Source organism: Lactuca virosa, chromosome 9, assembly GCF_052849685.1.
Source record: "Lactuca virosa cultivar CGN04683 chromosome 9, Lactuca_virosa_CGN04683_v6, whole genome shotgun sequence".
Classification (NCBI taxonomy): Eukaryota; Viridiplantae; Streptophyta; class Magnoliopsida; order Asterales; family Asteraceae; genus Lactuca; species Lactuca virosa.
In genome coordinates this window covers 97,165,680-97,181,711 of record NC_136434.1, presented here as the reverse complement: position 1 = coordinate 97,181,711, position 16,032 = coordinate 97,165,680, and the positions used below count along the sequence as shown (strand labels likewise).

Sequence of the window (16,032 nt, the reverse complement as noted above, 5' to 3'; positions counted from 1 at the left end):
AACCAACCCTAGCATCCTTGTGTTCATCTTGACGCTCATTGTGGTGTTTTTTGGCTTTAAAGAAGAAAGAAGGGTGCTCTAAGTGCAAGGATTTAGCAAACAAATCTCTTCACTACCTTCTTGTGCATATTCTTAACCTTTGTAAGTCAACAAGCTCTTACCTTTTTGTCTAACATTTCTGGATCTAGGTCTTAAAGCATATTTCTTCATGTTTGTGTTGGTTTGAATGGATGAGTCCAATAAAGTTGACAAATTTTTTGGATCCTTGAGGCCCTAATGTGGCCAGAAAGGGTTAGTGGTGGAGGATGGGGGAAGTTACATGGAGAGCAAAGAGATCATGGGGGATTAGGATTGGGCTTTGGTTGGAGGTGACGATAAAGACTCACAAGGAAGAGGGGGGAGAAAATGTCATCAAATGTCATCAATTGCAACTTCATCGGAGAAATGGTTGACTGAGGGTTCATGGAGAAGAAGATGGAAAACGATGGTGGTGAGACATCTGCAAGATGTGGAAGGTGGGAATTAATATTTAGGTATTGTTTGGTTTGTAGAATGTTTTTGAAGGGATTACAATTGGAATTGGAAAATGAATCTGCAATTTGAATCCAATTCCATATCTTGTTTGTTGGCAAGAAATGGAATTGGAATCCATATAAAATGACAGAATTACCTTTTTGTGTTTTGCTTAATTTTACCTTTTGTTCTAACTTATATATAAAGATATATTATATAAATCATAACAAACAGTAAAATGTCAACGGCAGTGGCAATGGTGGTGGGGGCGGTGGTAGCGGGGACAGTGGTAGGTGGTAGTGATGGTGGTAGCAACGGTGGTTGTGGTAGTGGAATTGGCAGCGGCGGCGATGATGACGGCGGTGGAAGTGGCGGTGTTGGTGGTGGCGGTGGCGTTGTTAGTGGTGGTGGTGGCGGCATTGGTAACAGTGGTGGGTGATAGCAGATGTGGTAGTGGCAGCGTTGGTAGTGGTGGTGGGGGCGATGACGAGTGGTGGCGACGGCGGTGGTGTTGGTTGGTGGCAATGGCGGCGATGGTAGTGGGTAGTGGTAATGGTGGTGGGTTTTCTGATAAGTTATTATGACATTTTTCCAGTATATTACCATCTCAAATAAATCAATCTAAAAGATTTAATGTAGTTCAATTACCTCTTTCTAATAGCTTTACCGATAACCCTTTTAAGCATAAAATACAATCCAAATCAACCCATCCATTTAACATCCAAACAGTTGATAAAACAATTCACTTAATGCACACAATATATAAATCTTATAAACCATAAAGAACATAAACAATTCCCCTGCCATTGACAACACAATACAACCACAAAGCCATTGACAACACAATACAACCTAAAACAATTCCCCTGCCATTGACAACACAATACAACCACAAAACCATTGCCAAAAGCACTGAAAAATAAGTGTCATCAAAAAACGGTAGAAACTTATACAATCTAAAACAATTCAAAAATGAAATCCATAAAAACTTAATCAATTCTGCAGCAACATATGCAGAATTAGGCATCATCATAAGTTTGTATATGGGAAGAAAAAGGATCAAATTCTGTTGTGAATCGATCCATAAATGATAATAATTTTCAGAATGCAGTAGAATTTGAGAAAAGTTGCATCAAATTATCCAAAGTTTCAGGATAGAACTTCCTTGCAAATAGGAAGCAAGGCCGCTGCATTCCGTTCCATATGCATGGTGTTTTTAACACGGTCTTCTGCAAAATGCAAGAAATAGCAACATACTTTCTTTTATTTGTTTGATCCAAAAAAAAAAGTCAATATGAAAAAGTAATAAAGTCTTACTTACCTTTTCATCACTTGTGAAATGTAGACTTACTTCATAACCCTGCAGTAACAAAATAGTGTTGTTAATTGGCTATACTAATGAGAACCCTAAGATGTGTTTGAAAGTGTAACGGAATCTATCAAAGGAATGGAATCTGTCAAAGGAATTGGAATACGAAGGAATCACAATCTTTTATGAGAAAATGAAAATGAAGGAGATTTACTGTAATGTTTCTAAGAAGCTTGGAAGTAATATCTGGAGGTTTATATGATCTTGGATGCCATTTTCTTTCAGACCAATCTACATATGTTACAGACCAATTTGCAATTCCATTAGGATCAACCATCTGAGAAAAACAATGGAGAATCATGTTAGCCACCAAAAAAATATTAATAATAATAATAATCATAATAAATCAGAAGAGTTGTAAGTACTAACATGGAGAAGTGTTGGAAAGTAATGTTCATCAGCATAGCAATTCTTCCCCTCCATACCTGGCTGTTAAAATCAAAACAGACACTAAACTGAAAAGCAAAACTAAGGGACTTTAACAGTAAAAAAAAATTTGTGAGGGGCTAAAATGCATATTTTAGATAGTTGTTTTTTTTTACAACTTTAACCCTTTACACCTCAGCCTAGCATTTCTTGTGACTAGTCAACATTTTGTAAGAACTGAAACTAAAGTTGAGGGACTTGAACAGTGAATTTTTTTTGTGTGAGGGACTAAAGTGTACATCTCACATAGTTGGATTGTTTTTCACAAAATTAACCCAATTGTCAAATACCTAAAATACACCTTAATATGACAAGTGAGAAAACTTGTGGAGCAAAACCATTGGCATAATTCATAAATATCTTGTCCTGAATATTGATGGGAAATTATAAAATTTTGGATAGGAAACTGATAAAAAGGAAGTGTTCATGATATGTGACATGCCAATATAGAATGTGTGAGATATATTTATATATTACTTTGTAATTTATATTGCATATTTCTATTTTTCTAGCTGTTCATTCATTAAAAAGAATGTACTTACTCTGCAGTAAAGCCGAAATTTCTTGTAATAAAGACTATCTGCCATAATTAACAAAGCATGCCTCCGGGTCATAGTGAACCACTGCAGATGTAAATTTAAAAAAAAAAATCATTTTTTTTTCAATTATAACTCACACTACACTAAAACACAATCACAAGAAAGATAATGTATGAGAACAAAGAATGGAAGTACAAAAGTAAGATGATTTTAATGACTGCAAAAAATACTTAAGGGGCTAAATTGGTAAAATACTAAGATAGTGAAACTACAAACAAGTGTCAAATCAAAAGAGTTTTGAAAGATACCTGTGAACCCTTACGAAAATCCTTATATTCAACTTCGGGTAACATATGCTCTGAATATCTACCACCTCCATGTGGACCTGGATCATCATAACTACAAACACCAGGAAATAGATAAATACAGGAAGAGAGAGAGTTAGAAGCATAAAGTGCATATTAAAGTTTTCCACAAAAGAAATAAAACAGGAAAAGAAAATATATAACATGTCTTTTACAAAAGTATGATTCATCTCACCAGTCAATGAAGCTAACATTTGTGAAGATTAGGTAGTTGTACACAAAATCAAAGTGATGCAAAGGTACACAGCTGCAACAAAAGATAAAAAAAAATGTGTCTTACGTGTTATATCTCACCAAAAGTGAAATACATCAAATTATGTATTTTTACCTGTCAGATAACAAAACAAATTGTTGATTATCTGGATCTTGAAGTGCATTCATTAATAATCTCCTCTCTGCATCAACCATGGATATTTTACCCCAGTCAACCTACCAATCACAAAACAAGATCATTTTATATAAGCTCAAAATCATAACTTTTTTCTTATTTGTGTAAATATTTAAAAAAAAAACTGTAAGGAGTAGATAGAGACCTTGTCACTTCGTATATTCCGACCAATGAAATGTGGACTAGTATGAACCGCTTGTTCTCTTGAGGCATGCACATAAACAGTGAATCTTCCATCATGCCCCTGCAAAATATTTAAAGAAAAAGTCTTTATGAAATAAAGTTCTTTTTTTTAATGAAAATTCACAGAAACAAAGATGAAGCTCACTTGAAAAAACTTGTCCCAAAGCATTTCAAAGGGTAATCGACCAGGGGTCAAGAACATGAAAGCAACTTTAGGGTTGTTGGAGTTAACAGGAGTTGACTTCAAGATTTCTGTGATCACTACATGGGCTGCATTCTCTTCATCGGTTAATTCTCTAGAAGGAACTGCTGGAGTGTTTTCAGGCTCTGAACAACTACTGGAGAAAAAGATATAGCAGGCTGCAGAGTTTCTAGGTGGGTATAGATAGACCCCAATTAAAGAAATGCTTACTAAACAAACTAATATAATAACCCAATTTGGCCCTTTAAGATGTGGTCTTTGTCGAATACCAGACATCATTAGAAAGTCTTTTATGCCTACACGCCATGCTCTACTAGTCTTCATTTAGGCATCACAAGTATGGTGATACTATAATGTTTCTGATTCTAATTACAACTTGTGATTGTGAAACCAAAGCATTAAACAGGAAAGATGTTTTTCTTCCAATCATCAACTTTATCCCCATCATGCCCACATCTGAAAGACACAAAGAAAGTATCTCGTCTGGTTAAAACTGTGGCATAGCTCAAACACATGTCAAGCAATGTCGTATGAAACAAGACAACTCAATTTCCAGTTAACGTCAGAAAGGGACTTGCGTACTCAAATTAGCATTCGAAAAGTTGTAAATGGGTTGGATTTTGGTAATGTTTCAAGGTGACTTGCACCGATGCATTCCAAATCCTGCTAAAAAGTTTTTTTTTTGACAGAAAATATGATCATGTAGGTTTTCTCTTACACAAGGAAAACACCCCCTTTCATGTCTGAAAGTAATGTAGGAAGGTGATTAGTGTATGAAACAGAGTGATTACGCAACAAGCTTGTAGAAGACTCATTACAAGTGTGTTAGATGTCCCATGTAACTCTTTTGACAGTCGATTGTTCCCCCTTTTGAGAGAAAGGGTGAATTACCCACTTTGTCTACTAAAAGAACGAAAAGGAAGAGAGATAGCAACAATCTAACTCACTGAAAAAGTGAAAGAGAATATAGAAATCAAAGGGAAGCTACAGAGGACTATAAATTGTCATAGGATCCTCCTACAGCTGAATCGTGGTGGTGAAATCAACAAAAGTGAGGCTTGAATCAAGAGATCTAACAGTAAATAAAGATCAGCATTTCGGATAAATTCAAATATCATCTGATCTATTTTACATCGGGTAATTTGAGATAATAATACTAGTGAAAAGACTGTGAATGAACATACATTTTCAATGGTGACCGATAGACGGCGGCGGCGACTGTGAATGCGGTGGTCAATGATAGAGTCTCCCTCGTCGACGGAAGCTGCCGAAATCGGCGGCACCGGTGCTGTCAAAGTCGAAAGATCAAATGGAATGAGAGTGGGAAATGAGAAATCAGTGATCCCTCTCCTCTCTTCACTGGTAATTTGTGGCGTGGCGTTCTATGACAAATAAAAACCTTAACGTTGCTTTACGAAGCAGCCGGAGGACGAAATTGCCTATGTCTCGGATTGCCAACTTTTTCCCAGTATTGCTCTAAATTATCATTTCTGCCACATCATTATGAAAAAAACACCAAACTAACCCTTAACAGTTTAACCGTTAGATAGTCGGTTTAAAACTTTAGGGAAATCTCCAATAAAGTCCTAAAATTTTGGCCCGGTTTATGTTTTAGTCCTAAACTAATTTTTGTTTACGAAAAAGTCCTAAAAACCGGCAAAAGTTTGCATTTTGACCTTTTTTGACTGGTTGGAACCGATAACAAATTAATTTGGGACTATTTCATAAACTGGCCCAAAATATTGAGACTTTTCTGCAAAAACAAAAAATATTAGGGCTTTTTTGCAAACAAAAATATTATTATTATTATTATTATTATTATTATTATTATTATTATTATTATTATTATTATTATTGTATTAAAAATATAAATAAGTATACTATTTTTTAAATTTGTTATTATTAATATTGTTAATTATACACATAAATACATTTAAATTAAAAAAAATATTAAAGATATTTTTTAAGAGTGAAGGTGGAGCGGATGATAATGCTTTAAGCATTGAAATCATGAACGTCTGTTTGTATATTCTAACTTTGTATATGAGCATTTCACATTTGTTATTATTGTTTTTATAGTGTGATAAAGCAAAACAAGTCATATTACTTTCTATTAATAGGCAACTTCTCTTAAATTGTAAAGTGTTAACATTCTGAATTGAAAATAATAATAAGAAATGTGAAATGATATATACAAAGTGAGGATATACAAGTAGATATTCATGATTTCAATGCTTAAAGCATTACCATCACCACCACCTTCACCTTTAAATAATTTCTTTAATATTTTTTTATTTAAGTGTATTTATATGTATTATTAAAAATATTAATAATAAAGAATTTAAAAATTAGTATACTTGTTTATATTTTTAATATAATAATAATAATAATAATAATAAGGTTTTTGTTTGCAGAAAAGTCATAATATTTTTTTTTGCAGAAAAGTCCCAATATTTTGGGTCATTTTGTGAAATAGTCCCAATATTTTCGGTCAGTTTATGAAATAGTCCCAAATTAATTTGTTGCCGGTTCCAACCGGTCAAAAAGGGTCAAAATGCATACTTTTGCCGGTTTTTAGAACTTTTTCGTAAACAAAAATTATTTTAGGACTAAAACGTAAACCGAGCCAAAATTTTAGGACTTTATTGGAGATTTCCCAAAACTTTAAATGCATATTTAGGTATCAAGAATTGGATTCAAATGGGAACAAGAAATATTGTGTCAACGTATAAATGATTTTGAAGCGTTGGATTTCAACGACAATTTTTGTCCATAAATAAATCTCTTAATTTTATGAAAGTTTTGCTTCTCATCGGAATCATTGTTTTTTCAATCATACGACGAACATTTATACTTTCATACAATATTTGTCAATTCTCATATATAGAACTGAAAATTTAATTCATGACACGATTGGCACAACACGAACATGACATGGGTTTTCCTTATATGGGTTTTAGAAATTCGTGTATCATGTCAACACAACAGATTAAATTTATGTGATATATGACACACAAACACGTATGAACACATATAGTTATATAGTGTAGGGATTAAAGTTTACACTTCCTGAAAGTTTAAGGACTAACTTGCAAGTTTTTCTAACTTAAAAATGGTATTAGAAAGATGTAAATATGTGTTTTTGTATAACATTGGCTGAAACGTGTATATTCGTGTCGTGTCACGTTTGATACGAATTAATTATGTGTCGTGGTCGTATTTGATACACAACACACGTTTTACAATTCATGTCTTATTCGTGTTTTACAAATTTGTGCGTGTAAATTCATGTCTGATTAGCAGAGACGATTTTACTATATGCGAAGGTGTGTCCTTTGACCCACCTAGATTTTTAAGTCTTACTATAAATTATATACCAAAAATATTATAACCTACCTTACAAAATATAAATTGATTTACCTTATAGTGTTTGACAAAAAAGATGAAGGAAAAAATGTATAATTATAGACAATAGAATGAATATCATACTTTGTTACATGAAAGAGTCTCACATCGACTGCAATAAAAAAATGATTGAGTTTTTCATTATAAATAGATGTTTCCTCTTGTACACTTCCATACCAGGAAGATTGTTGAGGCATGGTTCAAACCGGATTTACTCCAAGTTTAAGTCGGTTTTAGTAAAAAAAAATTAAGGAATAATCGATTTGGACTTGATTTTCTCATCACAGGTTTTTATATATGTTGAACTGGTTATTTATTTGGTTGAATCTGATTTCCTCTTGAACCAACTCGATTGAACTTGGTTAGTGAACCACGTGATTTTCTATTCTAAACTCATCACTGCTGACTCATATACATGACACGCAGACATGGATTGTGAGGTCTAGTCATATGATCCTAATTGTAGGTATCGGGTTAATGTCTAATTTTAAGAAATTTATACAGTAATATATTGTTTGATAGGAATTGTGCAATCATGGTTTAATTTGTTACGATAATTCCATACATGACAAGACCAAACATATTACGGGCTCGGAATGAGAAAAAAATGGAGGTCCTAAAAGACAAGAAATAATGACAAAATTCTATTAATTTATAAAAAATATATATATTACTTCAATGCAAAAAATCACAAAAATGGCCTTTATTTGTACGACGACTGACGTCTATTCTTTCTTTACTGTGATTCTCAGGCTTAACATGGACAAGGCATCCAGTAACGGCGTTAAGTCTCGGATACATATCACAACAATATGCGAACCAGATATGGTTCTATATATGATAAAAATGTATATGTCTATTTTCGCATGATAACAATAATAGAAATATCATCAGGAAAATAGACAAAAGTATATTAATACTTAAAATACTCTATGCTAAATATATATACATTAAGATATGATAGCGTTATCTAGACAGAGTTGGTATTAGAGGTTTGGTAGCTATGTGCGGTAATAATATAAGACTAATTCAATTAAGTTTGATATCGGATAGTCTCATTCAGGACGTATGTGTGTAATTTAGGAACGGAAAGTAGAATTTTGTCCCTTGACACTTTCAGGTGTTGATGTATGGTAGCTCCATATGGAAATACGATATAGTATTCCCCTTGGGATGACCATATATGGTGGGTCCCGATCAGACAACTGTAATGACATATGTCTGCATATTCTTAGATAACCAAAAATGGTAGGTCCTGATCAAACAAATGTAATGGTATGTCTACATATTTTTAAACAACTCATCAGATAGGATAATCCCTCTTGATAATCATAGACTAGGATCTGTGAGGATCGATTGGAAGCGGGTAGGATTAGGTATGAGGGAATACAGATATCCAAATCGGTTCTATATTGTTTGGTAATAACTGGTTTTACAAAATTATTGAAATATATATATTATAACATTGTGGGATTTAAATCCCTATGTACTCACCAGGTTTTCCAACCTTACCCACTCAGTTTCTTTGTATCACAGGAAGCAGTACAAAGATATTGATGTTCGGACTTAATGAGAGATTTAAAGATATATAGAGTATAGAATAGAAGATGATGTAAGGTCTATGTTTATGCTTATGTTTTGTATCAATTATGACATCCCAAGTTTTGAAAATATATCAATATCGAATGTTTCTTCGGAAATGTTTAATGTTAATATTATCTCACATTGAAATAATATTTTGGGAACAATCCTGCAACAAAAGAAATATTGTAACACCCATAAATTTCAAACCAATTTAAACTTTCAAAAACAACCCAAGTTCCATTAGTTATTACAAAAAGGTTTCCAAATGGTTTATTATCAGAGTATCCCAGAAACAAAATCATAAAAAGTGAGGAGCGGTACGATCACGCATTTGCCTTGCCACGATCTCCTGATGTACCTGAAACAATAATCGATAAATGTAAGCTCGAAGGCTTAGTGAGTTACCCCCAAAATACCCATACACACATAACCATACACATACAGTAACAAACAGCACACTATGGGTCCAGTCAACCATCGGGTTGGAATACCCCTGGCCCTCAACCATCGGGTTGGAATACCCCTGGCCCTCAACCATAGGGTTGGAATGCCAACATACTACGAGTCCAATCATCCTCGGGATGGAATACTCTCGGCCCACAACCATCGGGTTGGAATGCCCACACACCTACACATACAACAACTACTATGGGTCCAATCATCCATCAGGATGGGATACCCCAGGCCCTCAACCATCGGGTTGGAATGCCAACCTACTATGAGTCCAATCATCCTCGGGATGGAATACTCTTGGCCCACAACCATCGGGTTGGATTGCCCACATACTATGAGTCCAATCATCCTCGGGATGGGATACTCGCGGCCCATAACCATCGGGTTGGATTACCCACATAACCAATCAAACATGTGCACCTATATCAGATAATCATATAACAGTCTACCAGACAACATACTAGGGCCCTATCATCCTCGGGATGGGATACCCTCCACTACTGCTCAATCATGTGCACATATAACATGTAATCTCCTACCAGCATACAGGCAGTCAGACCACTATAGGTCACTAAGCATAAATACATCCGCTCTCACAGGATACAGATCTAACCGATCATACAAACATATAACCATCCTATCTACCAGGATGTCGAGCTAACATATCGCAATAGTAACTATCTCAAATAACAAATCAAAGGGACGACCTTGGTGCCTTAGACCCTTGGGTACAGTGATGATAACTTACCTTGAAATGCTGAAATGAAGAGATAATATCGAATCCTCTGCTCACGGCCACGAACTCCACCACCTAACACTTGATGAAACCATATCTATAAGTGCCCAATTTACCAGAATACCCTTGGAAATCAAACTGGTAAACTCTTGGTCAAAGTCAAAGTCCTGGTCAAAGTCAACCTCCCTGGTTGACCCTACTCGCCGAGTCAACCTAGTGACTCGCCGAGTTCATGAACTCAGAAACCCCACAATTCGCAACTCGACTCGCCGAGTCACCCCATGACTCGCCGAGCCCTTCAATCCGAGTCCTAGCCTGTCTAACTCACTAAGTCCACTCAAATCACTGATCCGCATTATAACCAGATGGGTTAGGGTTTGCGACCCGACTCGTCGAGTCCAAGAACAGACTCGTCGAGTTCACTTAAGTCATCCTCATTCAGACGATTTCAGTCTATCCCACTGCTTCCAACTCATAGATCTGGACTCCTCAGGCTAGTTTTACACGTAAAGTTTCCAACTTTACGTGCATGCAAGGTGATTTTGGCTCAATACAAGCTAGAGAGAAGGTTCAAGACAAGAATGCTCACAAACAAGCTAAAGGGCTGATACTTTATGCCTCCATGGACCAAGATAAGTCTAGATCTGAAGTTGCAACCCCAGATCTAGTCCCAAAACCCGAAATGGATCCCAAACATGCTAAATATCCCCAAATCATCATCCAAGAATAGATCTAAAAGGGAACAACTCAAAGTAACGACTTGCTACCTCAGAAATGTGCCCAAGATGAAGTAGATTCTGGATCTACACAAACTCCTTGATGCTAGCCTCTTGATCTACAAGTTTCCTTCACTATAATCCTCTTCCAAAGCTTCCAATCACTCAACAATGGAGGTTTACATGATTTAGGGTTTACTGACTCTCAAGGGGTAACAAAGAGGCTGGGGTGAGGATATAAGGTCCTTTAAATATGGTGCAAACCCTAAAATTAGGGTTTTCTCTTCCCAGCACCGACTCGTCGAGTCCCGCCGCCGACTCGGCGAGTTGGTCACTTAACACGTGGCCAAAACCCGCTCCGACTTGACGAGTTAAGATACCTACTCGTCGAGTCTACTCCTTTATTTACACATAGCACCCCGAACTTATATTCCTGAATTTGGGATGTTACAAATATTTTGTTTTAAAATAAGCATAAATAAAAGGTTTTAAAATAACCGTAAATTTGGGGATGTCTCTTGTGTGTGTGTGTGTGTGTGTCTCAACTTAATGGAATGAAAAGAACATATCTTGTTGTTAATCTTGTTGGACAATTTAGTAATTGTTCATTTATTATATGTGTGGATCAACTATAGAAGTTACATTCTTTGGTGACTGATCTCCAACATATGTTAATTGAATTATTGTTGCTCTAGTTTGTTCTAAATGGATCCATGGTTCTTGGGGATTAAACTTCAAAACATTTATTTTTGCTTTTGTTTCTATGATTAGTTTTATAATCTTCAATTCCCAACAGAGAGGACAACCAATGATAATGCATGATCTTTTGGATGTGGTGAATTTGACTGATCCATGCATGGTGGATGCTATCACTTTATGATTTTATAGTTTGTTTTTCCAAGGATAATGTTGCATGGGGACGACGCTTGGGCCATAAAAAATTTAGCATTTATAGTTTTTGTGACGTTTACTTTATAATATGCTATTGTAAGTGGGAGGGTGATGGTGACCAGGGTTAGAGGGAGCATCTTATCAAACTTATGAGTGGGGCCTTGTTAAGCATGAAGTTTGCTCTGGTGGCTTCTGGAATTGGAAATAGTGTTTGAAAACTATTTTTAACCCTCAAATTTCGTCTATTAGTAAATATTTTTTTGAATTTTTTTTAGTTATAATGACCCTGAAAAAATTATGGGCTACCCTTAAAATAATTGGGCTACTTCTAAATTATAAATTCAAACACAAAATCGCTCAAACTAAAGTTTAAGGCAGCCCAAAATGTGTGTTGATAGTCCAAAAATTTAAGCTTATATTTATTCTCAAATCAATAAAATGAAAAAAAAATCCCAAATGCCCAATCCATGTTGTTTGTTTGTTAAAATCGGATGAAGGAAAGCAACACATATTACATATAAAACAATCCCTCCTATGTCGGTCTTGCCCCCAGCCCCACCAACTGTCGATGTTGACTTTTTGGTGCCGCTGACTTTTGTTGTCAAAGACCTTCTCTGCTAGCAACCACTCCACCCCCTAATATAATGAAAGGGAAAACGATACATACGGCCTATGAACTTTCTAGGGTTTACCCTTTTAGTCACTTAACTTTTTTAGTGGCTTTATGAGGGAAAGAACTTTATTTTGTCGGGTCAATTACGTCATTATGTCAATTGTGAAGGGGCCAGTCGGTCATATTTATGCCACCTGTGATACTTAAACCCATTGCCTTGCTGACTGTGTATGCCATGTCATTTATTAATAGCTTTACTTAAACGAGATCTTTTCCCGTCTACTGTTCACCACTTCCATCTCTTTCGATAAACCATTACTTTCTTTCGTCTCCTCAAACCTCAAACATGGATCCCGTATCCATCCAAGTCGATGTGTATTTCCAAGGAATCTTCGCAAAATACCCCATACGCTACACTGGGGGGATTACGCAGAGGTTTTCGGACATCGATTTCGCAGACATGGACAAGAACGGGTGTTATGAGTTTATCGAAAGGTTCACTGGAGAAAAGTGTGAGAAGCTCTATTACTACGAACCAGATATTCCTTTTCACAAATGTTTGACCTTAATTTCCAATGAGATGGCTTATTCCGATTTTATATCAATAGCTTATGAATGTGGTGTTATACTCCTTATGTATGTAGACCATTTTGGTAATAGTAACATGCAGGAATGGTTAGAATAACACAAAGAAGAGGTTGTTGATAACATAATGGAAGAAGTGATTGATGGTGTTGGACTAATTAAATAAATTGAGACAGGTCATTTGGATGAGGATGAGGATGAGGATGAAAATGAGATGAGGATGAGGATGATGATGAGCATTGGGCTGAGGATGTGGATGCTGATGAAGATGAGGATAACCATAGTATCCCTCATTTTTTTCAAAAATGATAATGGCCCTGATGTCGACATGGGTGAGAATGGAGCTTTGGGTGACCCTTTGGAAGAAGCCATGGATGATGATGAAAATGTTTATCCTTAGTTGCCAAATATTTTCAATGAAAAGTTGCACTGGAAGGAGCAGGAACCTGTGTTAGGTATGAGGTTTGAGAGTCATAAACAATTGAAACACATGCTCTGTAACTATGCTGTTGCAAATGGTTATCAATTATGTTTTGTGAAAAATGATAGTAGACGGTTGCTAGCCAAATGTTGTGATGGAAAATGTACATTTAGGGTTTGGGGTTCATGGATGAGTGATGATAAGTCTTTCCAAATCAAGTCTCTTATTAGTGACCATAATTGTTCAAAGAATTTCAAATTCAGATCAATTGTCACGTATAGATGGATAGGTACCCACTTTACCTAACAATTTTTTAACAATCAGAAGATGAGTGTGAGATTACTTAGAGAGGAGGTGAAAACCACTTTTGGCATTGTTTTAAGTATGAGTCAATGTAGGAGAGTCAGGGAAGCACCAGACGTGGTTGTTGGTATGTTTCTATCCCTTATCTTACTGATTATATATGTTTTATGCTTATATTTTTGTGCCTGTGATTAGGTACGTTTTTAGTGAACTCCTTACCTGCTTTGGTATTATTTGACTCGGGGGCGAGTCGGTCGTTTGTTTCTCAGTCATTCAGTAGGGAGTTCGGGTTGCCAGTAGGAGAGCTAGAGTGTCCGTTGCGAGTCTCTATCGCCAACGAACACGGGGTTTCCTCTTCTTCAATCTATCGGGGTTGCGTGTTGGAGATCTTCGGGGTACCTTTTCTGATAGACTTGACTTCGATTCCCATGGGGGATGTGTGTGTGATCGTGGGCATGAACTGGCTTATTCGCTTCGGTACCATGATTGACTGCGAGGGTCAGCGGGTGGTAGTTCGAACCCAAGTGGGGGAGAACTGATTGTCTACGGCGAGGGCACCAGATTGGGATCATGGTTTTGTTCAACTGCCAGGGCTCGGCAGTACATTCAGCACGAGTGTGCGAGTTATCTAACGTATGTGGTGAATACACGGGTCAGAGATCAGGTTTCAGTATCAGAGGTTCCAGTGGTCAGGGAGTTTTTTGACGTGTTCCCGGAAGAGTTACCCGGAGTGCCTCCGGAGAGGCAGGTCGAGTTTAGGATCGACCTAGTGCCAAGTACGGCCCCTATCGCCAAGGCGTCGTACCGGTTGGCACCACCAGAGATACAGGAGTTGTCATCGTAGTTGCAGGAACTGTTGAGCAAGCAGTTCATTCGTCCGAGCAGTTCCCCATGGGGAGCGCCGATTCTCTTCGTCAGGAAGAATGATGGTTCACATCGGATGTACATTGACTACCGGGAGTTGAATAAGTTGATAGTGAAGAACCGTTACCCACTCCCGAGGATAGATGATCTTTTCGATCAGTTGCAAGGAGCATCTTGGTTCTCCAAGATAGACCTGAGGTTCGGGTATCATCAGCTCAACATTAGGGAGGAGGACGTGGAGAATAGTGCGTTTCGGACTCGTTACGAGCATTACGAGTTCGTGGTGATGCCGTTTGGGCTTACCAACGCCCCAATAGTATTTATGGACCTGATGAATCGGGTCTGCAGACCGATGCTCGATCGCTCGGTCATTGTATTCATAGACGATATCTTCGTGTACTCCGAGACCCGAGATCAGCACGAGGAGCATCTTCGGGAGCTATTGGGAGTTTTGAGGCGAGAGCGGTTGTATGCCAAGTTTTCGAAGTGTGAGTTTTGGTTACGAGAGGTTTGGTTCCTTTGACACCTCATTAACCAGGAGGGGATTTTGGTCGATCCGGACAAAATTGAGGCGGTTATGCAGTGGGAGGTTCCAAAATCTCCCTCGGATATCAGGAGCTTTTTAGGATTGGCAGGGTACTACCGGATATTCATATAGGATTTCTCCAAGATTGCAGTACCCCTCACTCGTCTGAGGAGGAAGGGGGTGGATTTACGGTGGGGCCCTGAGCAGCAGAGGGCATTTGAGACCCTCAGACAGCGACTTTGCGAGGCTCCAGTCTTGACTCTCCCGGAGGGGGTTGAGGATTTTGCAGTGTTTTGTGATGCATCCATCACGAGACTGGGAGCGGTCCTCATGCACAGAGGACGGGTGATAGCCTACGCGTCGCGACAGTTGAAGTCGCACGAGACGAGATACCCTACTCATGATTTGGAGATTGGAGCGGTGGTATTCGCTCTCAAGATCTGGAGACATTACCTCTATGGGATCCGTTGTACCATATACACGGACCACAAAAGTTTGAGACTCATCATGGATCAGCCGAACCTGAACATGAGACAACGCAGGTGGCTGGATGTAGTCAAGGACTACGACTGCGAGATCCTTTACCACCCAGGTAAAGCGAACGTGGTTGCGGACGCTCTAAGCCGCAAGTCAGCTGGATCTTCTACCGAGTGACATGTATGAGGATATCGGTGGATTCTCCGCCTGTGAGCTTGATTCGGGAAGCTCAGGCAGAGGGTATGAGTCAGGAGAACTGGAAGCTTGATAGGATTAGGGGTGAGAACACCCGGGTTGTGCAAGATAGTCGGGGATTATTGACCCGTTGTGGTCGGGTCTGGGTTCCGATGTCTGGTGGGGTCAGACAGACTATTTTGGAGAAGGCTCATAGGTCTCGCTTCTCTGTCCACCCGGGGGCCACCAAGATGTACCGGGATTTGCGATTGAGTTAGTGGTGGCCGTGCATGAAGCGA

General features: G+C 37.8%; 1 protein-coding gene across 1 annotated transcript; it reads right to left on the bottom strand.

The window, feature by feature from the left end:
* Positions 1-1,254: 1,254 nt before the first annotated feature.
* LOC145137947 (glycosyltransferase BC10-like) lies at positions 1,255-5,418 on the bottom strand. The gene is made up of 11 exons (XM_079072090.1): positions 5,170-5,418; positions 3,929-4,441; positions 3,746-3,844; positions 3,541-3,641; positions 3,388-3,459; positions 3,156-3,246; positions 2,851-2,931; positions 2,252-2,311; positions 2,037-2,159; positions 1,835-1,873; positions 1,255-1,742 (listed from the first exon to the last, which is right to left on the bottom strand). The coding sequence occupies exons 2-11, from the start codon at positions 4,307-4,309 to the stop codon at positions 1,614-1,616; spliced, it is 1,176 nt and encodes a 391-aa protein (XP_078928216.1). The 5' UTR covers positions 4,310-4,441; positions 5,170-5,418; the 3' UTR covers positions 1,255-1,613.
* Between the last annotated feature and the right edge of the window lie 10,614 nt (positions 5,419-16,032).

Excerpts from the sequence above, each read along its gene's own strand:
- LOC145137947 (XM_079072090.1), bottom strand. The coding sequence starts at position 4,309 with ATGAAGACTAGTAGAGCATGGCGTGTAGGCATAAAAGACTTTCTAATG. Across the intron at positions 3,845-3,928 it reads TTTGGGACAAGTTTTTTCAA|GGGCATGATGGAAGATTCAC; the intron begins GTGAGCTTCATC and ends AATATTTTGCAG. Across the intron at positions 3,247-3,387 it reads AATGTTAGCTTCATTGACTG|TTATGATGATCCAGGTCCAC; the intron begins GTGAGATGAATC and ends TGGTGTTTGTAG.